The sequence below is a fragment of the Ochotona princeps genome, chromosome 2 (genome assembly GCF_030435755.1).
Source record: "Ochotona princeps isolate mOchPri1 chromosome 2, mOchPri1.hap1, whole genome shotgun sequence".
NCBI lineage: Eukaryota > Metazoa > Chordata > Mammalia > Lagomorpha > Ochotonidae > Ochotona > Ochotona princeps.
The window spans coordinates 118,559,576-118,585,746 of NC_080833.1; the positions used below are offsets into that span (position 1 = coordinate 118,559,576).

Below are 26,171 nucleotides of genomic sequence, written 5' to 3' on the forward strand. Positions count from 1 at the left end.
TATTTACTTGTTAGCCAACTGTGTGCCCAGGCATTCATTCATTAGGTTAAAAGTTTATAAGATATTGTTTTGTTCTGGGTCCTTAGTGTGAAGCATTTGCCCAAAGCTCAGTCTAGTTATGTTGATATCATTTTGGACTTAAAATCCTTCAATGGCTTTCAACCATTTGCATCATAATGCTAAAATGCCTTGGAGTGACATGTAAGGTAATTGGCTTTCCCACTTCATCTCTTCTTCTGCTTCCTCCTCTTGGGTATCGAAGTGGATTTCCTCACCAACACCCACTCCATCAGAGTCTACTGGGAAAACCACAGCTTTTGAAATCCAGCGAAAGGATTTGTTCCACTATGAGCATGTAGCTGGAACCACTCCCTCCCAGTTCAGACAGCCTATTTTTTACTTTGTAGAACTCTACAGTGCAGCTCCGTTGGCACACATATCATACTCTATCACAACCACTGACCTGATAAGCTTTCCACTTATTATACAAAAGCTCTTTGAGAAAACTGATCATTTCTTATTTCTCGTTTTAAAGGTTTATTGTATTTGAAAGACAAAGTTATAGAAAGAAAGAAAGAAAGGAAGGAAGGAAGAAAGAAAGAAATGAATGAATGAATGAATGAATGAATTCTCCATTTGCTGGCTCATTGCCCAAATAGCCAATCTGAAATCAGGAGCCAGGAGCCTCCTCTGGGTCTCCCATGTGAGTGCAGGGACTCAAGGACCTGAGCCATTCTCCGCTGCTTCCCAGGTCATCAGCAGGGAGCTAGATCAGAAGTGGAGCATCTGGGACACGAACCGGCACCCATGTGGGATGCTGGAGTCACAGGCAGAGGGTTAGCCTACTACACCATAGTTCCTGCCCCTTCTTGTTCTTTCTTATATCCCCTGTGCTTGGCACAGAGAAGGCCTTTTAAATGATGAACAGAAGAATGGATGGATAAGCTAGGAAATGAATGGCACAAAGAACAGAAGCTTGTTACTCTATACTACCAAGCTAGAATGTCCTGCCAAGGTCTCAGTAACAGAATCAGGATTGTATTGGTTGAAGGAGTTATTTTTAGTCACCTTTGTTTTCCTGGGAGTTGGCATACCTAGAAAATCAATAAAATGTTATTTGAGCAAATGAAAGATTAATGATAATTTATTTGTGAGTACTAATCAAATGTTAAACATTTTTACCTCAAGATATATAACTTAATTTTACCATTGACTATCTGAAGTAGAAATTATTACCTACATTTTGTAAATTTTAAAATCTGAGAGTCAGAGATACTGAATAACTTGGCCATAGTCATACCTCTAATAAGCAATGAAATAGCCAGTGCAATGACTCAATTGGTTAATCTCCTTTTAAGCAGTGGGATCCCATATGGGTGCCAGTTCGTATCTCTGCTGCTCCTCCACTTCCCTTCCAGCTCCTTGCTTGCAGCATGGGAAAACAATAGAGGATGGCCCAAAACCTTGGGACCCTGCATCTATGTGAGAAACCTGGAGGAAGCTCCTGGCTTCTGGCTTCGAACTTCTCAGCTCCAGGTACTGTGGCCACTTGGGGAGTAAACCAGCAGATGGAAGATCTTTCTTTCTGTCTCTCCTTCTCTCTGTAAATCTGCCTTCCAATGAAAATAAACAAATCTTTAAAAAGGTGGGGAGGGCACTAAAAAGTTCTATAGCAAAGGGCACAGATACAGGTTAAGGTGAACAAACAAGACCATCGCTCAAACCTACCACACAACTCTATTTAATTCCAAAGCCCAGAGGCTCCTATGTTGTGTGTCTGCTTTCCTGAGAAAGGGGTTTATTCTGCCATTGCAGACTCGAGAAGCATTTATTTATCCATGTCCAGGTGCCGTGGAAACAGCTGTTTGGATTCTGCTCTCAAGGGAGACCTCCTCCTCTCCCTCTGGACATGTGCAATCCTTGAACCAGGAGATAGATAGTTATTAGAAATTGAAAAGGAAGCTTTGCAGAAACTAAGACCTAATCCCTCCTGCTCTCAATATTGCCCTGTTTTAAGCCTAACATCTTTTTTTCCCCTTCTCTCCAGCAACTTTGGGATGGCATACCTTATCTGCAACAGAAATGAGAGTTATCCCTTGCTGGGTAGGTAGTGGCCTTGGTTTTAAAAGTCCTGTTGAACTGTAACAAAGCATGCAGAAAAATACACTGATGAGAAGTGCAAAGCTTAGTGAATCATCATACAACAAAAACACAATTTCCACCTAGGTCAAGGAATGGAAAAATAGCAATATTCCAGGGGTACCCACGTGCATTTTCTCACTTCTCCCCCCAGAATTCCAGAACTCCACCTTAGATTACTTAAATGTGTCTTAGATTTTATGTTGGTGGGATCATACTTTGTGTAATTACATATACCTTATTTTCCTCAACAGTGTATTGTGAAACTTGTTTTGTTGGTGTTACTGTAATTCATTATTTGCCATGGCTAAGAGGTTATCCATATTGTAAATAGACAAAAATCTCTTCACTCTGTTGCACAGCATTTGGGCTGTTTCCAGTTTGGGATTCTTATGAATAATACTGTCATTAACAGTAATAATACTGTCACAAGCTTATTGCAAAAGTTTTTGGTGAACACATGTATGCATTTCTATTCAATGTATATGTAGCAGTGAAATTGTTGGGACAAAGAGTGCAATTTTAGTAGATGAGAACAAGAATTTTTTTCAAAATGGATATACTTATTTGTATTCTGACCAACAGAATTAGGGAGATGAGTCACGCGGTTGCAGGGTTCCAAGGTTCTGGGCCATCCTCTATTGTTCTCCTAGACCACAAGCAGGGAGCTGAACTGTAAGTGGATTAGCCCAGACTTGAGCTGGCACCCACATGGGATCCCAGCACATGCAAGGTGAGGATTTTGCCACTGAGCCATCGCACCAGGTCCTGTAAGAAAGATTTTTTTTTAAAAGTTTCACTGCACACAGTGTCAAGTGATGAGTGAAGTCATAAAAAAGTGCAAGGGTAGTCTTAGAAGGAGTGTCACTATGTGCTTTTTTCATATATACCTAACTAGTCTGTGTTGATTGTGTTTGCTCCCTTTTTAAATAATAAAAACAACAGGACGTGATAAGGAGATCAAATACTTCATGTGTGTTATGAAGAAATTTTTGATATCCAACTGCAGCCGCGTGCTAATGTATGAAGCATTATCTGGATATGGAAAAAGTCAGCTACTGATGGAAATTGAGTACCTGGCCAGAGGGGAGAGCCACAGGTGAGTGTGTGGGAGTGAGCGTTTCTTGTGGAATCAGACAGCCCCGACTGCCACGAAAGAGTTGTATTTGTTCTGATGCTCCTCTCTTCTTTCCACGGTTTGACTTATGTGAGTGTTATAAACAGTTCATTAACAGGAAACATATTAAAAAAAAAACAGGAAATATATTGAATTAAGAAAGAGAGAACCTGCACTAACCCGTAGGAATCTTAATTTTTTTCTTTTCTAGGAATCATAATTTACTGCCAAAAGGAGCTTAGGTATTTTAAAGCTCCCTAAACAAGTCTGAAACATCACATAGGCTGAGAACAACTGGCACAGATGTAGACAGCAAGGCTGGATTTGGTCTGTAGATGAATTAAGCTTATTCAGCTATAGCTGACAGGCAATCACTGGGTCACAGCGTTTAGGTCCGAGTTAGGAGTGGGGAGTAATGGGGCTCTGGAAGTTCAGGCTAAGGTACCTACCTCGTGTTATCCATCTGTTTTCACATGAGTGTCATGAGGGCTGTTCGTGGGACTGTCTTCCTAGTAGCCTTGTAGAAGTGGACAGAATGCTGTTATTCAGCAACTACAGTGATGACCAAGATAATGGTGACAGTGTTTCACATCTTCCACTGTCTCACCTAAAGGGTATAAAGGAAAAATATTAATCCTTTTTAAACAATTATTAATTTTTTTTGTTTATCTAAAAGAATTTAGAGGGAGAGACAGAGAGATCTTTAATTCACTGCTTCATTCCCCAAATAGCTTTAATGGCCTGAGCTGGGCACATCTGAAGCCAGGAGTCAGGAGCTTACTCTGGGTCTCCCACAGGGGTGCGGGGGTTCAAGCACTTGGGCCATCTCTGCTCTTTCCCAGGTGTGTTTGCAGGATGCTGGATCAGTGTTGGGGCAGCTGGGGTCCAAATCACACCAGTTAACCATATGCTATTTTTAGCTATATATATATTATAATATTATATATTATATCTATAATAATATATAATATTATTTTTATTGGAAAGTCATAGTTACAGAGGGAAAGATCTTTCATACATTAGTTTACTCCCTATGGGGCTGCAATGGCCGGGGTTGAGCTGATCTGAAGCCAAGAGATAGGAACTTCTTCCAGCTCTCCCATTGGGTTCAGGGTCCCAAGACTTTGGACCATCCTTCACTGCTTTCCCAGGCCACAGGCAGGGAACTGGATGGGAAGTGGAGCACCTGGGACATGAACTGGAACCCGTATGGGATCCCAGCATATGAAGACTATTATGCTAGGCTCTTTAGCTGTATTTCTATCCCTCTTTAATGTTAGGACTGAGATAGGCCAGTTTTAAGATATTTTTTACGTTGCTGACTGAAAATTCACCACAACCAGAAGGCATACATTTATTCAGACATGTTTTGAATTCCTGTGATATTCCAAGAAGTGTTATGTGTAGTATCCATTTGCCAGTACTGTCACATCAGCCATGAGCTGAATGATGTAGACAAGGGAATTTTACTGTCTTACTGTCTGGAAGGTAGGAGTTCAAGAGTGTGTCAGCAGGGTTGGTCCATGCTCAGGAAGACGAGCAGAATCTGTTCTAATCCTATTACCTAGGTTCTGGGGTTTTCTTTGGTATTTTTCTGTCTTCATTGTCACATGACCTTGTGTATTCTCTATGTCTACATCCTGCTAAAGGAGAGAGAGAGATAGAGATAAAGAGAGGGAGAGAGAGAGAGAGAGAGAGAGAGAGAGAGAGAGAGAGAGAGAGAAAGCTACTCCTTTTGTGGATTCGCTCTCTGAATGGCCTCAATGACCGTCACTGGGCCAGAGTGAAGCCAGCAGCTTTATCTAGGTGCCCCATGTAGGTGGCTTAGGCACTTGGGCCATTTCCTGCTGCTTTCTCAGATAAGTTATCAGGGAGCTGGATTGGAAGTTTTACAACCAGCGAATGAACCAGCACTCACATGGGATGCCAACACAGCAGGCAGTGGTTTAACCAGCCAAGGCCAGCCCCACATTCCCCCTTTTTATAGTCTTGCCAGGACTTGACTTGTTGCTCACATGGGGGATGCTTGCATCACAAGCTGCAGTTTAACCTACTGTGCCACAATGGCCACTTCAAATTGCCCAATTTTATAAGGACATCAGTTATACTGGATTAGGGGTCCACCCTACCCCCAATGCAATTTTAACTCATTACATTTATACCAAACTTATTCCCAAATAAAGTTATATTTTGAAGTAATATGATCTAAGAATTCAACATATGGATTGGGGGTGGAGCTGTGGATATGAATCAGGTCTGATCCATACCCTCAAGGAACCACGAAGAAGAGAGGGGAGGAAGTAGAATAGAGCGAGGGCAACGGTGGGGACAGGAAGTGCAGTATTGTGACTCAGAGATACAGAATGAGGTGGTGGAAAGTCTTGAATGTCACAGAAGTGACCAAATGGAAATTTTACGTGGGCAAGTGGCACAAGAAGATCCTCTTCTAATGGACTCCAGGTATCTATGAGGGTGATGCTTTCCAAGGGCCCTGCCACTAGACATGCTGTTCTGTAGTGCAGATGAGACTAGGAGAACCTGAATGAGGGCACAGGCAGCAGTGGTATGACCATGGAGAACTGGATTAGATGATTAGAGTTTAAGATCATGGTGGAAGCAGGCTGTTGCATCAGAAATGGAAGTGAAGAATAGCTTCTAGGTAACTTGATAAACCTGTCACTCCAGCTGAATATGAGGGAGAGCTTCATTCAGTCTTTACCATTTCCAAAAGAAATCTTTAAACTCAATTACAATTCTTGATTTTTCTCCACAGGACTATTGCTATTGCACTTACTAAGGTCAGCTACCATCAGCCTTTTTATACTATCCAAATACTAATGGCCAATGTCCTAGGTCTTCATACTTGTAAACATTACAAAGAACGACAGACCAACCTTCAGGATAAAGTCAAGACCCTGTTGGATGAAAAGTACCACTGTCTTCTTAATGACATTTTTCGTGTCCAGGTATTTAGCTTGTATTAGCCTTCCGGTGCAGGTGCAGTGACTATTCCTTGGTGCCTTAGGACTATCTTCTCTCTGTCCTTTATTTTCTTTCTTTTTTCCACCTACAGCACCCAGGTGTTAAGACGATGGCTCCCAATCCTCCTTGAGTGTACACCTGTATTCTTGAGACCAATTGGTGGTATCAAGATAAACCACACTCACAGAAATCCAAATGGTTACCTACTGATGAATCTTCTCACCTCACTGTTCATGATAGCCGTACCAGCTAGTCTAGGCACAAAGTCACGGCATCCACAAGTGACTGCCAATGCAATGACATGCATTCCTTGTTCTTTCCCTAGTTTGCTGGGCTCATTATTACATAGAGGGTTAGAACTGGAATTATACAAAGCAGTTAAGTGATTTTTTCCCCGTAAAGTCAGAGAGTAACTAATTCCTTTTTCAATTTTCTGATCACCAATATTCTGTTGTTTCTTTGTATAGTTCCCCATTTCCCGAGAGGTTTCCAAAATGACCATCTTAAGAAAGCAGAAATATCTGGAAGCATTGTTTATGAAGATCCTGGAGCAAGTAAGAGTACCTGGAGGTCAAGTGTGGGGGAAAGAAAAGTAGATGCAGATGGCCGCACAGCCATGTGGCCTGAGTGTGACAGACCGCCCGGCAAGCAGCCCTGGACATCTGTGAAGGATTTGTCTGTCCTGCAGACCTCCAGATTTTCAAATGAGACCCTCGCTATTGCACTTGGATGTACTGACTCACGTTGAATTCAGTGACCAGCACCAAATCCTCTTTTTTTCTCTTTCAATGTCCTTCCTTCCTCTTCCCGATTCTTAATATGATAGAATGGCAAATTCACTTAATCATCATTTAAAGTTACCCTTGCCCCCTTTCTCATCCATATCTAGTCAGTTTCCAGTCTACTACTATCTTGAACAGTGTCAGGAATCTCATGGACTTCTGGTTCCCACTGCCATCGTTAAGGCTCCTATCTCTTCTTGGCCTATTTCCATAGCTTTCCAATATGGGAACCAGTTCTAATTCCAGCTGCTCCACTTCCCATCCAGCTCTATGCTTGTGGCCTGGGAAAGCAGTTGAGGATGGCCCAAAATCTTGGAACCCTACACCTGAATGGGAGACCTGGAAGAAGCTCCTGCCTTCTGGCTTCAGATCGACTCAGCTCTGGCCATTGTAATTACTTGGGGGGTGAACCAGTGGAAGGAAAACCTTTATCTCTCTCCTTCTCTCTGTAAAATCTAACTTTTCAATAAAAATAAACACTTTTTTTTTAAAAAAAGAAAGTATAAAGAGTAAGAATGGGTTAATTCAATCTCTTCTCAATTCAGAGGGTAGGTGAGTTAGGGAGGTCTGTCTATTTAGAAACCTTACATGGGAAGGCAGGGCTGCTATGCAAGGGGTTGCCACTGCAATGGGTGCTCCATTTTTGCTTTTTTGCTTTCTTTGTTTGAGATGGAGGGAGTAGGGAAGCAGAGAGATACCCAGATGAAACATATCTGTGATCCACTGGTTTATTCTCCAAATAACCGTAAGAGCCAGAGCTGGGCCCTGCCAAGGCTAGAAGTCAGGAACTCAATCCAGGTATCTCACGTGGGTAGCAGCAACTCAGTCATCTCAGCCTTCACTGTTCCTTCCAGAGCCCACATTAGCAGAGGCAGGTAGCGAAGTCAGATGCCCTAGTATGAGATGTAGGCATCTTAACTGCCAGGCTAAACATCCCTGCCTAAGCTGCAAATGTTGAGAATCACATACCTGGGATGATGCCTGACCCAAATACATGCACAACAAATGCATAATGAGTGAATGAGTTATTCTGACTAGTGAGAAAAGGGTAGTCTACCAGACAAAAGGGACATATGATCAATTTTTAAATGTAACCACTACCACAACTTCAACTACAATAGCTTCAACTGGATATATGTATACACTTAATGTATGTTGATTGAGTGATTTCAGCTAGTGAGTCTCCACCTCACCTCCCCAGGAAAACTTAAAAATGTGTCAACAGACATTGAAATGACTTATGGGGCCAGCTTCGTGGTGTTGACAGTGATGAAATCATACCTGATACACTGGATGCCATACTTGAGTCTCAGATGCTCTGTTTCCTAGTATGGCAGTAGAAGATGATCCAAGTGTTTGGGTCTCTGCCACCATGGGGAGACCTGAATAGAGTCCTAGATTCTGTTTTGGTGTGGCCTGGCTCTGGTTGTTGCAGCCATAGGGTGAACCAGTTAATAGATGATCTCTCTTTTTTTCTCTCTCTCTTCTTTCTCTGTGTCACCCACCGTCTCTCTCTGTTGCTCTCTTTTCAAATAAATAAATAATATTTTGAAAAATGAATTGGAGTCAGAGCCAGCATTGCTGCATAGCAAGAAAAATCGCCACCTATGATGCCTGCATCCTATATGGGTACCAGTTAGAGTCCTGGTTGCTCCGTTTCCAGTTAAGCTCCCTGCTAATGCTCCTGGGAACGCAGCATAAAATGGCCCAAGTGCTTGGCCTGGCCCAAACATTGTTGCCATTTGGGGAGTGAACCAACAGACAGAAGGCTCCTCTTCTTTCTCTTTCTCTGTAAAGCTGGCATTCAAATAAACTTTTAAAAATGAATTTTAGTTAGTATGCATCAGTAATTTTTATGTAATCACACTTGGCTTTTGTGAATACCCTTACAACTCCATCTGTCATACAGACTTCCATTATCTTTACATAAAATATTCTCCAAAGAGATCTTACAGAAAGCTCTGTCCAAATTACCACAAATCCCAAATTGGTGAAATGCAATTCAATGTAGTTATTGGAAAGAAGGGATTTAACTTATCTACTTCTTTCTCTTCATCATAAACAAGCCGCAAAACAGTACATACACATTCATATGCCAAATGTCTTAGAGCATGGCTTCTGTTTCTCTACCTTATCCAGACAGTAAAAGAGGAAAGGGTTATTTTCATCATCGACGAGGCCCAGCTAGTGGATTACGCCTCCTGGATCTTTATGGAGAAGCTGATCCGGACTATTCCTATCTTCATCATCATGTCCCTGTCTCCCTTCACTGAAGTTCCTTGTGCAGCAGCCAGTGCCATCATGAAGAACAGGTACACCACCTACATCACTCTCGGAGCAGTACAGCCCAAGGACATCCGCAGCAAGGTCTACATGGACCTCAACGTGACCTCAATCCCCAAGGAACTGGACTTGTAAGTTTCCTGATGCTAGGCGGAAGTCTTTCTGTCTGCTCTAATTCCCCAGCCCCAGATGTACTCCAGTTTTTTTTTAGCATGCATCTTGAAGTGTGTATTTCAATAGCTTTCCTGGTGACATCTTCACAGGTAGCCCTGGGTTGTGCATGTGAATTGGACAGTGCCCCCTTTTCCATGTTATGTCCCTATACCACCTTCTCACACTTTGCTGAGTGTGTTTGTGTTCTTTCCATTGTGCAAAGTCTGGGTATACCCACCTTACTGATTTCTATTTCATTTATCTGAAAGACAGAGATGGACAGTCAGAGATAGTCCACCTCTGGTTCCATTCTTCAAACGCCTATGATATCTAGGGCTGGGCCAGGCTGAAGTTCCATTTTTTGTCCCACATGTGTGGCAGGGACTGAAGTGCTTGAGTTGTCGTCTGCTGCCCTATAGGGTACACATTATGAGGAAGCCACATTGGAAGGGGAAAGAACGAGAACTCAACCCAAGCACTCCAACATGCAATGTGAATGTCTCAGGCAGCATCACTTCTGTTTGTTTTTAAAGAGTTATTTAGGGGGCCCGGCACGGTAGCATAGTGGCTAAAGTCCTCGCCTTGTATGTGCTGGGATCCCATGTGGGTGCCAATTCGTATCCCAGCTGCTCTACTTCCCATTCTGCTCCCTGTTTGTGGCTTGGGAAAACACTAGAGGATGACCCAAAGCCTTGGGACCCTGTACCCATGTGGGAGGCCCGGTGGAAGCTTTTGATTCCTGGCTTCATATCAGCTCAGCTCCAGCCATTGCAGCCACTTGGGGAGTGAACCAGTGGACGGAAGAGTTTTCTCTCTGTCTCTCCTGTTCTCCTTAAATCTGTCTTTTCCACAGAAATAAATAAGTCATTTTTTAAATACTGGAAAGGCAGAGGTACAGAGAAAGAGTGAGAGAGAGAGAGAGATCATCCATCTGTTTCACTCTTCAAATGGCTGCAACAGCCAGGGCTGGGCCAAACTGAAACTAGAGGCTTCATTTGGGTCTTCCACATGAGTGCAGGGTTCCAGGGACTTGAGCTAGCCTTCGTTGCTTCCCTAGGCACATCAACAAAGAGCTGGACCAGAAGCAGAGTAGCCAGTGCTTGAGCAGGTGTTCCTATGGGATGCCATTTCTACAAGCAGTGGCTTTACATGTTACATGATGATGCTGGGCACCTTACCTCCCAAGCAGCATCTTAACCATTAAATCAACTGCCTACCCTCTATTTATTTATTAAAGATATATTTATTTTACTTGAAATTTGGAGTTACAAAGAGAGAGAGAGAGAGACAGAGATATCTTCTATCCACTGGTTCATTTTCCCAAACAAAGCTGGGAACTGAGATTCTTCCAGATCTCCCATGTGGGTGCAGGGACCCAATCACTTTGGCCAAACCTGTTGCTTTCCCAGGCCGTTAGTAGAGAGCTAGATTGGAAGTGGAGCGGCCAGGGTTTGCATCAGTGCCCATAAGGAATTCAGGCACAACAGTTGGAGAATTAGCTTGCTACTATGCACCAACCCTAAATTCTATTTTTATTTGTTAAGATTAAATTTTTCTTCCCTCTTATTTATTTGAAAGGGAGACAAGAAATTGAGAGTTTTTTTTTCCCCATTCGCTTATTCACTTCCCAAATGTTTACAACAGCCAGGGCTTGGCCAGGCTGAAATCAGGAATCTGGAATTCAAACCCAGTCTCTTCTGTAATTGGCAGGGTTCCAAGTGCTTGAACCATCATGTGCTGGCTCCCAGGTTGCACTTTACTAGAGAGAACTGCATTGGGAGCAGAGTTGGCCCTGGAACCAAGCTTGCTCTCTCATGTGGGATGTAGGCATTCCAAGTGATACTAAGCCAAATATCTCTTCTCTCTCTCGCAGGGAATCTTATAGAAGCCCTCTTAAGAACACAAAGTCTCTTGTTTAGCTGGCTATTTACAATACATTTTATATAGAGTTTGGGAAAAATTCCACATCTGTTCTTCCTCTAGGAAGTCTGCCTTGGGACTACTACTGGGGAACAGAGTAAAGCTACTTCCTGTCTGTGTCCTGGCTGCTCTGCTTCTCATCCAGTTCCATGCTAAATGACCTTGGAAAAGCGGTGGAAGATGCCTTGGGTGAGGCTCCTGGTTCCTGGTCTTAGCTTTCTGAGCTCTGATCATTGTAGCCACTTGAGGAGTGAACCAGTGGATGGAGGACACCTGTCTCTTCTGCGTCTCCTCCCTGTAACTCTTTAAAAAAAATAACTTTTTAAAGATCTATTTGTTTTCCTTGGGAAGTCAGATTTTACAGAGATAAGGAGAGACTGAGAGAAAGATCTTCTGTTCGCTGGTCCACCCCGCACCCCCCCCCCCAAGTGGCTGCAATGGCAGATCTGAGCCAATATGAAGCCAGGAGACAGGAACTTCTTCCAGGTCTCCCACATGGGTACAGGGTCCCAAGGCTTTGGGCCATCCTGTAGCGCTTTCCCAGGCCACAAGCAGGGAGCTGGAAGGGAAGTGGGGCAGCCAGGGAACAAACCAGAGCTCATACGGGATCCTGGCACATGCAAGGTGAGGACTTTAGCCACTAGGCCACTGTGCTGGGCCCTCAAATAAATAAATAATTTTTTAAACTTCTGCCTTGTCCCTGAAATAAAGATGTCTGGGGCATCATTTTCAAACAACTCCAGGCTCAGCCCCAGCTTTTATAGGCATTTGGGGAGCAAACCTGTAGGTAAAAGATCTTTGTCTCTCTTGCACTTCCTTTCTGTCTTTCAAATGGAAATGAAAATAAATTAATAAAAATGTATAAAAATATGTCCAGATATGGATTTGATTCTCTTTCTCTCACCATCTATGTTATTTATGTGCCTTAACTTTTGATTCAGCAATCCTATTCCTAGTGAATCTATGTTAAAGATGAATTAACAAGACAATGACATACAAGGACAGAGTTTTTGCTGGGATGTTACTTATATCAATAAAATATGGGGAGTCATTCAGATGATCATTCTGAGGAGACATATTGAATAACCTATCAACACAGTGAAGCACTATATACCAACAAAAAGAAATGTGAGAAATTATCTCCATGAAAGTGTGGCCAGTAAAGTGTGTGTGTGTGTGTGTGTGTGTGTGTGTGTGTGTGTGTGTGTGTTTACTCTTTAAAAGAAACATTGGCACAATAGACCAAAAACCTGTGGGTTAGAGGAATGGAGTGAGCCTGAAGGTGAACTTTATTACATAGTGTGGGCTTTGAAAACATATACATCTTGTTACATAGTTAAAAGATGAACTAGCCATTGCTACAACGTGGAGACACGAGAAGAGATTGTTGCCGACCAATTCAGAAGCTTAGACATTTCTCCTACCTGAAAGTAAGATGTTGCATCAATGTCAGCAGGTCGCGTTGTTTTCACGCCAGGTACTTGGTGGAAGGCAGCTGTGGGATCCCATTCTACTGTGAAGAGCTGCTAAAACACCTTGACCACCACAGGGCCCTTGTTTTCCACCAGCTGGAGCTGGAGGAGAAGACCAAAGTGACCTGGAACAACATGTTCAGTAAGTTCCACAAAGAAGGCTCTTTTTCCCTCTGTCCTGCAGTGAAGGTGGCAAGAAAGGACTTTTCCCTACATGAATTCCTGCAGGGTTAGAAGGTTTTATTTATGGCTCCTGGCAATATATAAAATCTGTAGCATAACAGACTGAGAGGAAACATCTCATTGTTTGGCATTGATTAAATTAGGCTACAAAATGTATACCTGCTCTAGCTGTGAATGAAAGAAAGCGGAGGATTCTGAAGGCTCAGAACCACAACCAAAGACTTAAATGTTATCCAGGGGGAAGAAAGACTTTGCTTTCCAGAGGTAAGACGTTTAGTTCCAAAGGAACGGTCAGGGCTGCAATGGTGGTGCAGCGCAGGTTAAGTTCTCATCAGAATCCTGGTGGCTCAATTTGCGATTCAGTTCCCTGCAAGTGTACCCAGGAAGCTGAAGTGGTCCAAGTACTGGGGACCTGCCACCCACCCTAGAGGGCAGGATGGAATTCCTGGCTGAGGAATGGCCCACTCCCAGCTGTTTTTCATCATTTTTGGGAGTGAACCAGTAGACAGCAGAAGGAAGATATCTTGCTTTCAAATAAACAAACCTTTAACTAACTAAAAAAATTGTCAGTGAGGTTCCTTTGCTACAAAGATGTTCAAGGGGGGGTGAAATGTGAGGTGATAGCATGAAGGAGGTTGACTAAAATTGGGTTAAGTTCAGAAGAAAGTATAAGAAAGGGAGTTAGGGTACGGATACTGTGGAATATTAGGAAGTTACTTCTAATCCAGCTCCATGACACTGTGCCTGGAAAACAGCAGAAGATGTTCCAACAGCTTGGGTCCCTGTACCCACAAGGGTGATCCCAAAGAAAATCCTAGCTCCTGGCTTCAGCCTAGCCCAACTCTAGCCATTATGACCATATGGGAAATGAATTAGCAGTTCGAAGATTTTTCTCACTTGCTCTGTTTATCTCCCTCTCTCTCATCCTCCCTTTAAAATAAATAATATTAAAAAAAGAAGAAGAAGAAAGTAAGTCAGAAATAGTACAAGGAATTAAGATCAGAGAGAGCCAGGTTTGTTTGCCCCTGCTGGTGTTTTTAGGTTACTTGGTTTTTCAGCTCCAAATCTGGATTATCTAAGGTGGAAAGAAAATCCAGGGAACCCACTGTCATGTTCTTCCTTGAGTCCCAAGTTCCCTCGCTGACCTGACTTCTCTCCAACTTTAATGTCTTATTTCATTCATTCATGTATTAAATCTGGGGACTTTGATTGTATTTAGCAAGAGGAATAGGGAAAAAGAGTCTCCCCTGTCTTCCTTGAAGTATAAATATTTTTGCTTGGCTCACATTAAATGATGGTAACTTAACAGCCACAAGTGCAGGACACCTGCAGAATCACAACTTCTCCAACTCTAAGATCATTCTCAGTTTCAGATCTTTGTTTCTCACTGACCATTAGGGGTGACTGCCTCAAAAATAAAATCCGTTATACGTTCTCTTAAACTGTACCAGCTTGATTAATGGCATCCTTTTGGGTTTCTCTCACCTGCATGGCTATTTTGTCCCATTCGTTGTACCATTTACCTATTTTATCTGTCATCATGGTCTTCCTTGTGCTGTACTTTAGCCTGCCCTGGATCTACTCCCAGTGTTAACTTTCCCAAAATAACGGGTTGTATTACTACAGTTCCACTTCTCAGAAGCCCCTGACATTTCCCCCATTGCCTATAGAATGGTGTTAAATGCTCTTCACAATCCACCCTCAAACTAGCTCTCCAAACACCTCTCCCCTGGTGGCAATGCACACTGCACATGCTGGTTCACATTCCCCAGACCTGCCACCCTCCAGAAGCTTCTGAGCCTTTGTGCTGGTCTCTACGTTTTCCATTTGGAATGTCCCTTCGTCCCCCAAGGACCAATCAAAATATTTCCTGACTCCACCATACATAAATTAAATTGTCCCCAGTCTCAACAACACATGAAACTTTTGGGCTTCCTGGTATTCTGATTATTTACTTATAGAAGTCTCCCCTCTAGCGTTTAAGCTTCTGGTAGGACTGGAAGCATGGGCTATTCATGTTCACCTCCACAGAACGGTCATGCAGGAAGTCCTTAATCATTTAGTCCCGTGTTGATGCTAACTGTCTAGCACTTACTAGTTGTGCCAACTCATGTGTCACTCATTTGCTTCCTGGCAACCCAGTTCTTTGCTTGTATGATTTACCTCTCCCGGAGATGAGAAACATGGCTACATTCACCTTTGTATTTCAGCTCACCCAGCACAATGTCTGGAAGCTACTGAGTATTTACATGAGTGACTGAAGGAAGGGATAAGTCAATGATGAGCTTGGGGGTACTAGGAGATCAAAGTACTAAACAAGCCAACTTTTCAAGCTTACCAATTAAAAAAAATTTGCTTTTTTTAGTTTGGAAGACAAAGTTACAGAGAGAGAAGGAAATACAGAAAAAGATACCTTCTACCTGCTAGTTCACTCTCCAACTTGCCACAATGGCTGGAATTAGGCTGGACTGAGACCAGGAACCAAGAGCTTTTTCTGGGTCTCTTTTATGGATGCAGTGGCCCAAGGACCTGGTCCATCTTCTACTGGTTTCTCTGACATATTAACAGGGACTGTAATTGGAAGTGGAATAGCCATGGGCTTGAACTGGTGCCCATAAGGGATGACAGTGCTGCAGTTGGAGGCTTAACCTACTATACCCCAAGCCTTACCATTTGAAAATATCTTTTTGTAGTAATAATCTTCTCTGAATCTCCCACAGAAGGAGTTTGTATCTGAGTGTAGGTGTGTGAATGCACATACAAGCATATGCTACCACAAAATGTAAGATAAGCTACATCTTGATGATCTGACAATAAATTACATTCTTGTAAAAGCACATGTGCTGTGAAGGTCATCAATATTTAATACATCTTTGTTTTGAGTTGTGTGGTATGACAGACAAAATATTTCTGAGAAAATTAATATTTTTATGCCTAAATTTTACTTGAAACAAGATATTCCGGAATATTTGTTAAGCAAACATGCATGTGTGTCCACTCTTCCACCCACGAGAACCACCTCAAGATCTACTGAAAAGTGAGACCTTTTTTTTTTTTTTTTCTGTAGGTATTAAGTTGTTTGAAAGAGTTGCAGAGACAGAGGGAAAGATAGAGAAAACCCACCTGTTGGTTCACTCCCCAAATGGCCACAATGGCCAGGGCTGGATCTGGCCAAAGCGAGGACCCAAGAACTCTATCTGTGTAGATAGTACGTAGGCCATCTTTCACTGCTTTCCCAGGTGTATGAGCAAGGAATTGGGTTGGAAGTGGAGCAGTCAGGAATAGGAACCAGTCAGTGTTCCATGGAATGTCAGCGCCATGGAGGGTGGCTTAACCTGGTGCGCCTATACACCAGTCCTCAAAATCAGACTAAGAGAGGAAAAAGACTCTTAACCTTTCTTCTGTCTCCCCACAGAGAATTTCATTAAGCTAACAGAGGAGTTAAAAATCCTTACTGACAGTGGTGATGAGGGGACTGAAGAAGTCTGTAACCTCGCAAGTGGCATCCGACTGAAAAACCTGTCCCTCCCCGCATCACTAAAAGGTGAAGATTTGATCTGGTATTCATTTTCCCGGCTTTGGGTTGCACTGTTGCTTTCTCTAGCGCTTCCATCTGATAAAGGAGGAAGGTGGGAGTACCAGTGGACTGTTGTGTGTGGTTCTGGATGGGAGCAGGTGCCATGGCTTCCTTGGCTCTTCTGGTTTTATGTGGGAGCCACCTTCCTCCTGTGGGTATTCTGTAATCTGGTATGAATGAAGGGCTATCCAAGTGCGTGGAAGAATGAAGCAGGGTGTTTTCTAGCACATAGAAACCAAGGAGGGAGAATATTTCTGTTGTTTGCTTTGATGAGAACAAAATGGCAAACAAGGGAGTTTATGTCAGAAATGTATACTACTCTTTTAATCCAGTCATTCATTCTTGAGAGAGACAGTGCTCCCACCTGCTGGTTCACGCCTCAAGCATGAACTCTCTCCACTCTCCCCAGTTGAAACTGATGCTGAAGACCAGTGCTCAACTTAGATTTCCCTTGTCGGTGACAGCTACCCAATGACTTGGGTTGTCACCACTACCTCCCAGGGTCTGCAGCAGAAGGAAGTTGGTCAGGAGCAGAGCAACGTATCTAACCAGGGCTCTCCAACATAAGATATGGGCATGCCCCTTGGCATCTTAATCACCTGGCCTAGCATCTCACCCTATCATGCTTTAAAGAAAATTGACTTTCAGACCAATTTTAGTATGCATTCAACTCCAGTTCATATCATCCATAAGCAAGTATTTAGAGTGCGGATGTAGGGACAGTGCAAGGCTCTTGGTCTTCAAAGGAACATCATTTATGTTTCACTTATTGTGCCTGCCAAAGAAGGAAGGTGAACTAGCTTAACTTCCACTGTGCTTTGTGGACAAGCTCAGAAGTTCATGTTCTATCCCTATGGAGAGATACCCTGATCAAAATGTCCAGGATGCCACGTGACCCATGATGCTCAAGCTTAGATGAGAAGTTGGGATTGGAGCTGTGAACTCTCTGAGACCTGATGATGACATAGATGAGATAATGTGTGTCAGGAGAATAAATGAAACTCAGGGGCAGATAAAGAGAAGCCTTATTGCCAGGAGTTCCCAGGAGGGAGAGGAGCCAGGGAAGGAAACAGCAGGGGCCAGCTGGGGAAGTTAACAATGAACAGAAATGACAGGTGATATTTTTTCTGATTAGTGTGTCACACCTCTCCTTGCACAGCCTTGTCACACTGTAGCATATCATCAGAGCACCTTGAAGTCAATCTTATTCCTGTCTGATCATCATGCCATGGCTTCTGTAGCCTTTGCTCTCCCAGCACTGAGCTATCTATCCATTAGGTTCTAAACAAATACCTCTTTAGGCTTAGCTTGGCTGGGATTTTGTCTTTAAGAACTGCAGAGCAGATCAGCCGTCTAACTCTTGAGCACATTAGGTAAACATGGATAACTGTTCCCTGTGATGTGGCTTTTCATCTGCAGAAATCTCTCTGGTCCAGCTGGATAGCATGAGCCTTTCCCAGCAAATGTTGGTGAGATGTGCTGCCATCATTGGCCTGACCTTCACCACAGAGCTGCTGTTTGAGATTCTCCCTTGTTGGGACATAAAGATGATGATCAAGGCTCTGGCAACTCTAGTGGAATCCAACATTTTTGACTGTTATCGGAGTGGCAAGGATCTCCGAATGGCCCTGAAGCAGAATGTGACCTCATTTGAAGTGCATCATCGCTCCTTGTTTCTGCAGACCACTGAAAGATTGGGTGAGTAACTCCTGGAAGTATTCTGCATTTCCCCTCCGTGGAAGGTGTGCTTGCATGAAACAGTTGCTCAGGGCTAGGCACCAGAAGCTGGCTTGTGCCTCCTGCCTGGTTCAGAACCTCTTTTCTGTTCTCTGTAGCTCACCTTGAACAGGAGGAACTCCGTGAGCTAGAGAGCAGGGTGATTGAGTGCCACATCATTCGATTCTGCAAGCCCATCATGCAGAAAACAGCCTATGAGCTGTGGCTCAAGGACCAGAAGAAAGCCGTGCACTTGAAGTGTGCACGTTTTCTGGAAGAAAATGCCCACCAGTGCTTCCACTGCAGAAGTGGGGACTTTGTTCCCTATCACCATTTCACAGTGGACATTCGACTCAACACCCTGGACATGGATACCACTAAGAAGATGGCTGAGTCCCATGGATTTGAAAGTAAATTTCCTTCCTTCCTAATAAACCCTAACTCTTCCTGGGGAATCCAGAGACTAAGGTCTAGAAGGGGTGGGGCTGAGCCTTCAAGGGATCAAGTCCCCTGGGCTTGGGGTGCACAGCATAAGACAACTCCAGCAGCGTGGTGCAACAGGAAAGGCAAGTGCCGAGGAAGGTGCAGGTTGCTGTCTAGCGGGACCCGCCTCACTGTGATGCTCAGGAAAGGCTTCAGGGGAAGGGGCTCCCATCCTTATCTGGCAAAATGAAATGTGACCAGGGCTCCAATTAATATGTCTTGTTTATATCACATCAAAGGAGGAAAACCAAGTGCTGAGGGCATGGGTCTGACGTGATGACATAGGGCAGGAAAAGCAAAACCCACCAGGAGTAGTAAGGATGTTGTGGCTTCATTGGTCTAGTTTGAGACAGCTTCATTGGGTAGATAGGAGTGGGAGACCATTAATCAGGGATAGGTGGCTCAGAAAAGAGGGCTTGGCTTCAGAGCATGGACTTAAGACCATCTGAAAAGCAGAACTTTGTCACAATCCAGTAACAAACCAGTCTTGAGATCCTGGAAAATGTTGCAGCAGAATTGGGGTAGGGATGTGTGTGTGTGTGTGTGGGGGGGGTGGTGAAGCACCCAAGGACTCAATCACAGCATACAGTTCATCCTGAGAGCACCGTGAGTGGGAGAGGACCTCAGCAAGGTTGCTGGTCCGGTGCAGTGAGGCTAAGGGGACAGGCAGCGGAGATCTGAAGCGGATGCACGTGCAGCAGGAAACCTCCTGCAGGATCCTGAGCAGGGCCATGATCCAAGAGCAACGAAAACATCGGTAGGAGGGAGCCGCCTGGAAGAGATGAGGCAAAGGGGAAGAATATTCTAGACTGTGTGGGATCAGTGAGTCTCTCTCTCTCTCTCTCTCTCTCTCTCTCTCTCTCTCTCTCTCTCACACACACACACACACACACACACACACACACACATATTTTGGTAGACTGACCTTGTTTGGGGGGAGATAAAATGAGTTGAGCCAAGTTGACAGGTAGCAGATAGGGCAGTGTGAGCTCTGGACTGGCTTTGGGCAGGCTGGCCAGAGTCATCAAAGAAAGCAGGTGCAGTTATTTTTGGATTCTTCACTGATCCTTGGCAGTCTGGCCCTGGCGTGCATGTGACCATCTCTCCGGGTAGTGGCTGGCGTGACCTTTCAGCATGAACTCCATCCTGGTGAGGTCAGGCTGCTATTGTTGCCCTCATCACAATTGTCTCCTGTTCAAAGGCTGTCAACCAGATGTGCTTCAAAGACATTGTCCTTAATTCCCTAAATGTTTTATAGAGAATAATCATCCCGTGACCTGCTGTCCTGCACTGCTCCAGGAACATTTTTAACTTAGCTTTTCTTCCTAACCATTCCTTCCATCTACTAAAGGCTGTGCTAATGCTGCTTTTTTTTTAAGTGATATTCTGACCTTATCTGTTTCCTTGCTCGAGTAGATAAGGATTTAACTGTTTCACCACTCCTCAGCAACCCCTTCCTTATATTCTATTACTCCCAGATGACATGAAGGTGTGACAGGACAGGCTGGAAAAATCGTCCATTCCAGAACCAACCAATACACATACTATGAATAGATTTCTTAATAAATGTTTACTTCTCCAAGAGTGTCTAGAAAATGGCTTCTTGCAATGTTTTCCTTTTAATTTCCTGCTTTAGTCTTTGTTATCCCTACAAATTTTTCAGAATATGGGAGAGGAGGGGTGTGACCTTTAGGTAATACTGGGCAAAGACGGACTTGGAAGAGACTCATGTTACTGTGAAATAGCTCTGAAGCATCCAAGTGGCCAGGAAGATGGCTGATTATGTATGAGTCCGTAGTTAGAATAGCTGTCAGGGCTTAGAGATGTTAAATTGAAAGTCATTGTCATAATGAAGGAATTTAAAGTCGTGGGGAGACCTCTTGAGAATTTCATAGCATTGTAAATTTCTACTTTTCTTCCTATTGCTGATTTTGTTTTGTGGCTTTTCATTTAATGGGATGTATGGTAACTGTGTAATGGAGACTATCATGTTCAGATGTAAGGATACAATGCAGTATGCATCTCTACTTCCATATCAAAGATGGACTCCCAGTGAAACTGTTTAATGTGTCTTAATGATGGCATGCTGGACTCTCTGCCATTGTCCATGCCCGCATTGATGGACATATGACTGTTTACGAAGAACTACACTATAGTAATAAAATAGGGGAACTCAGTGAGGAGGGAGGGGATGTGGGTTGGAGGTAGGGGAAAAGCCAAGGCCTATGAAACTGTAACATAAAATGATAATAGCAATACTACTACTACTAATAATAAAGTCATGGGGGAGATGGAATAACCTAAGAGAAACTGTGGCTGGAGAAGGGATATTGATGGTTTTGTTGGGCTTTTAAAATTATTATATTTTATTTAATTTTTTTATTTTTTCATTGTAGCAGTATAGTTCCTAGATACAATTCTAGTGACATAATGATATTCCCTGCTTCTCTTCCTCCATTTTTTCTTCTCATCGTCCTTCATCATTGCTTTTTTTTCCTCTTTTTAGTTTTTGAGATATCATCTCTTAAATTTATGTTACAATAATAAGATTTAATGCTCCACTGAATAAGAAGTTTAGCAAGTATAAGCAAGAAGATCAGGCCGGTGTGGAAGCCCAGTGGCCAAAGTCCTCGCCTTGCACACAGGAGGGTCCCATAAGCGTGCCCGTTCATGTCCCAGCAGCCCCGCTTTCCATCCAGCTCCCTGCTTGTGGCCTGGGAAAGCAGTGAAGGATGGCCCAAAGCCTTGGCACCCTGCACCCTGCACGCATATGGGAGACCTGGAAGAGCTCCTGGCTCCTGGATTCGGATGGGCTCAGCTTTGGCCTTTGCGGCTACTTGGGGAGTGAATCATTGGACAGAATATCTTTCTCTCTGTCTCTCCTCCTCCTCTGTATATCTGACTTTCCAATAAAAATAAATAAATTGTAAAAAATATTAATGGGAATATAAACAACCATAGAAGTGCTTGAAAGAAAAAAATGAGATATCTCTGATACACAGTAAATGTTAAAGAAATCACAAGGACTCAGTGTGTGGTCTAGCAGCTAAAGTCCTTGCCCTGGATGTGCCAGGATCTCATTTGGGCATTGGCTCTAATTTTGGCGACCCTGCTTCCAATCCAGCTCCCTGCTTGTGGCCTGGGAAAGCAGTGAAGGATGGCCCAAAGCCTTGGGACCCTGCACCCATGTGGGAAACCTGGAAGAAGTTCCTGTCTCCTGGGTTTGGATCAGCTCAGCTCTGGCAGTTGTGGTCACTTGGGAAGTGAATCAACAGGTGGGAGATCTTCCTCTCTGTCTCTCCACCTCTCTGAATATCTGACTTTGCACTAAAAATAAATCTTTTTTAAACATAAATTGCAAGTCATTAAAACTACTATAGCAATCTTACCCACTGAATTGGCAAAGGTATTTTGGGCCTGCTGGGCTAGCCTGGTAGCTAAATCCTCAGCTTGCATGTGGCAGGATCCCATATGGGTGCCGGTTCGTGTTCCAGTTGCTCTGCTTCCCATTCAGCTTCCTGGTTGTGCCCTGGGAGGCAGCAGAGGATGACCCAAAGCCTTGGAACCCTTCACCTGTGTGAAAGATTTGGAACAGCCTCTGGCTACTGGCTTCAGATTAACTCATCTCCTGCCATTTTGGCCAACTGGGACATGAACCAGAGGATGGAAGATCTTTCCCTCTGTGTCTCCTTCTCTCTGTAGATCCACCTTTGAAGTAAAGATAAATATTTTAAAATGTTTTTTTCAGAGAGAGGGTTTTTTTTTTTAGCTTTTCTTTTAATCATTTTATTTTATTTTATTTTTTTAATTTATTCATTAATTATATTGTATTATGTGACACAGTTTCATAGGTACTGGGATTCTCCCCACCCCTCCCAAAACCTTCCCCCCATGGTGGATTCCTCCACCTTGTTGCATAACCACAGTTCAAGTTCAGTTGAGATTCCCTCATTGCAAGCATATACCAAACATAGGGTCCAGCATCTTATAGTCCAGTCAAGTTCAATGGCTTCTTAGGAAGACCCTCTCTGGTTTGAAGGCAGAGCCCACAGAGTATCATCCTGATCAATTAAAAGCTCCAATATACAATCAGCAAAAAATTTACATCATTATGGAATTGATATAGTATTGAGTAACCAATATGTTAAAAATAAATGCAATTTCTTAACCACATTCTGTGACCACCTCATTGACATTTCAATTTTAGTTTATACACAACATATAACATAATGTACATAACATAACGTGTTTTATATAACATCATATCTATGGTTCATCTACTCCATGGAATACTACTCAGCTATTAAAAAAAAAAAAACAAAATGCAGTTCTCTGTGGTCAAATGGGCGCAACTGGAAACCATAATGCTAAGGGAAATGAGCCAAACCCAAAAGGTTAGGTACCACATGTTTGCCTTAATCTGAGAGGGTTTTTTTTTTTTTTTAAGATTTTTATTGGAAAGTAAGATACACAGAGAGGAGGAGAGACAGGAAGATCTTCTGCCCACTGATTCACTCCCCAAGTGACTGCAACGGCAAGAGCTGTGTTGATCTGAAGTCAGGAGCCAGGAGCTTCTTCCGGGTCTCCCACATGGGTACAGGGTCCCAAGGCTTTGGGCCGTCCTCGACTGCTTTCCCAGGCCACAAGCAGGGAGCTGGATGGGAAGTGGAGCTGCTGGAATTAGAACCGGCACCTATATGTGATCCTGGTGCGTTCAAGGCAAGGACTTTAGTCTCTGGGCCACCATGCCACGCCTTCAAGTAAAAATAAATCTTAAAAAGAAAAGAAAGCTTTACAAAGCCGCATTTGCAGCAATACTCTTTGTTACAAATAAGGGAGAACATGCAGTATTTATTTTTCCGTGTGTGGCTTATTTCATTCAATGTGATGTTCTGAGTTGTATTCATTTCGATGCACATAGTAGAATTTTGTTCTTTTTTTTTAAATAGTTAAGTAACATTCCATTGTATACACTTACCAATTTTCTTTATCTGTTGACAAACACTTTGATTTATTCTATGCTTTGGCTGTTGTGAACAACACAGCTATACACATGGTACATGTATCTCTCTGATTCAACGTCTGCGTGTCTTTTGGGCACATACCAGTGGTGAGATTGCCTGATCATAAGACAAGTCTATTTCTAGTTTTTAGTGAAGTCTCCATACAGTTTTATAAGGTGGCTGTACTAATCTACATTCTCACCAAGATATGTAAACGTTCCCCTTTCTCTGCATCTTCACCAGCATTTGTTACTCTGACTTTCGGAGAACAACAATTTGTCAGAGGTGAGATGATGTAGGAAGGAATTTTTACATGTCCCAAATCAGGAAAAGAGAGCATGGTCAGTTGTACCAAATGTTGCTGAGAGGAGTCGTCAAACGTGGGTAAAGCCCCACCCGCTGGAACCATCACCAGCGCCTCCTGGAACACACTTAGCAGGAAGCTGGACTTGGAGCAGAACTGGAACTTAAAGCGAGACACTCCAAAATGGGATGTGAGTGTCTGAAGTACCACCATCAGCACGAGGCCAAATACCCAGCTCAGAGTAAAGGTTTCTTTTGAAAAATGATTTAGTTATTATTACTTGAAAGGCAGAAAAGCAGAAACAGGAAGAGAGAGAGAGAGAGAAAGGAAGAGAGAGATCTTCCATGTACTTGCTGACTCACTCACCAAATGCCCACAGTAGCCCCTGCTGGGTCAGTTCAAAGCTGGAAGCCTGGGACTCAGTCTGGGTCTCCCATGTGGTCAACAGGAACCCAGGCACTTGAGCATCACCTGACGCTGGAATCAGAAGCCGAGCCAGCACTCCAATCACGCACTCTAATATGGGACTCAGCTAGGCATCCCAAGCGGCAACTTCATTTCTGCACCAAATGCCTGCCCCTGGAAAGAAAAGTTGTATTTTTTTTTTTTATATTGACAGATTTTTAAAAACTTACTTATTTGAAAGGCAGAAAGAGAGACACACAGAGAGAATCTTCTTTTGATGATGCACTCCCCAAACAGCCATAATAGCCAGGGGTGGATGGGTTGGGTTAAAGCCAGGAGCCAAGAGCTAGTGTCTCCCACCTGGAGGTAGGGGCTCTGGTGCATGGACCATCATCTATGAGCACTGGGCAACGCATGAGTTCCTGGCTGGGCAGCAAAAATCTTCTGTTAGGAAATAGGCATGAGAGTTTTTGATGGATACCAGACAACTACAGAGGACATTTCCAGGCCCCATACGACTCACTTGTTTGTTTATTTTCTAGCTAAAGAAGAGACCAAGATTTCCAAAGTAGAGAATCCCAAGAACTCTGAATTATTTCCTGAAAACCTCAGGTACAGGAATGCGTATCATTGTTTAGGAAGCACAGCATAAACAATTGTTAAATTCAAAACACAGAATCTTTTGCTTAGTATCATTTGGGCTCTTGGGAAACTAGTGAGAAAGAACGGGGAAGTGGGAGTGTGTAGTGAGTGTGGCCGGCAGAACCTACATGGTGTTAGAATAGCTCGCTTTTTTTATGTAAAGCTTTTTTTTCCGTATTAAAATCTGCCACTTGCTTTTTGGTTAGTTTGTAAAGACATTTTCATATTAAAAACTGTACTTGATCTACAAGTTAACCTACTATTCTTTATGTCTGTTTTGAACAGTCCTAAAGAAACAGTGCAAAGAATCTTGGAATTCTTTGACACCGTGCTTGCAAAAATGAGGATGTCTAACGAAGAGATCATCCCGCTGGAGACCTGCCAGTGTGAGGAGATCCTGGAGATTGTCATCCTGCCTCTGGCCCAACATCTTCTGGCCCTGGGCGAGAACAGCAAAGCCCTGTATTACTTCTTAGAGATTGCGTCTGCTTACCTCACCCTGGGAGATAACTACATGGTAAGCTGTTCCCTCCTAGACTGTCCCCACTCCAGAACATGCACACCCCAGATCCACAACAGGAGCTACGAGGTGGGGCCTCCTCTCTGTGTGTTCTTGTGTCTTGCTCGTCCCTCTTTCCTAGGGCAGTCCCATGGCTCAGAGGGGAAAGGATCTAAGAACTCAAAGAAGGCAGTTGAGAGAAGTTACAATGAGCAGATATCACACCATTTCAGATACTGCCGCCTTGAGTATCATGATGTCAGGTGGGGTGCAGGGGGACTTGTTTCCTCTTGTCTCCAAATACCCATGAGTATAAAACCCCTAGTCTTGTCCATGAGTGTAAATCTAATTTTAATCCTGCCATCTGACAGGAGGCTCATCCATTTTTCTCTTCATACAATCTGCGCTGCACAATCACACACACCTGTAGACCACAGAAGTGCTAGCAACTTCTGTCTGTGTGTCAGGTTCTGGGGTGCTGTGTCCCCAATCAAGAGAGCACGTGGTACAC

The 26,171-nt window shown here is 43.4% G+C and overlaps 1 protein-coding gene across 5 annotated transcripts in view; it reads left to right on the forward strand.

The window, feature by feature from the left end:
* LOC101523050 (adenylate cyclase type 10) overlaps positions 1–26,171 on the forward strand; it is a 92,123-nt gene that overhangs the window by 37,999 nt on the left and 27,953 nt on the right. For all 5 annotated transcript variants that reach the window (XM_004589139.3, XM_058660563.1, XM_058660565.1 and 2 more), the window contains 11 exons: positions 2,048–2,103; positions 3,085–3,238; positions 6,030–6,222; positions 6,706–6,792; positions 9,160–9,434; positions 12,854–12,990; positions 16,447–16,575; positions 18,028–18,306; positions 18,444–18,734; positions 25,062–25,131; positions 25,447–25,678. In XM_004589139.3, coding sequence (XP_004589196.2) covers positions 2,048–2,103; positions 3,085–3,238; positions 6,030–6,222; positions 6,706–6,792; positions 9,160–9,434; positions 12,854–12,990; positions 16,447–16,575; positions 18,028–18,306; positions 18,444–18,734; positions 25,062–25,131; positions 25,447–25,678 — 1,903 coding nt within the window. The remainder of the gene's footprint in view (positions 1–2,047; positions 2,104–3,084; positions 3,239–6,029; positions 6,223–6,705; positions 6,793–9,159; positions 9,435–12,853; positions 12,991–16,446; positions 16,576–18,027; positions 18,307–18,443; positions 18,735–25,061; positions 25,132–25,446; positions 25,679–26,171) is intronic.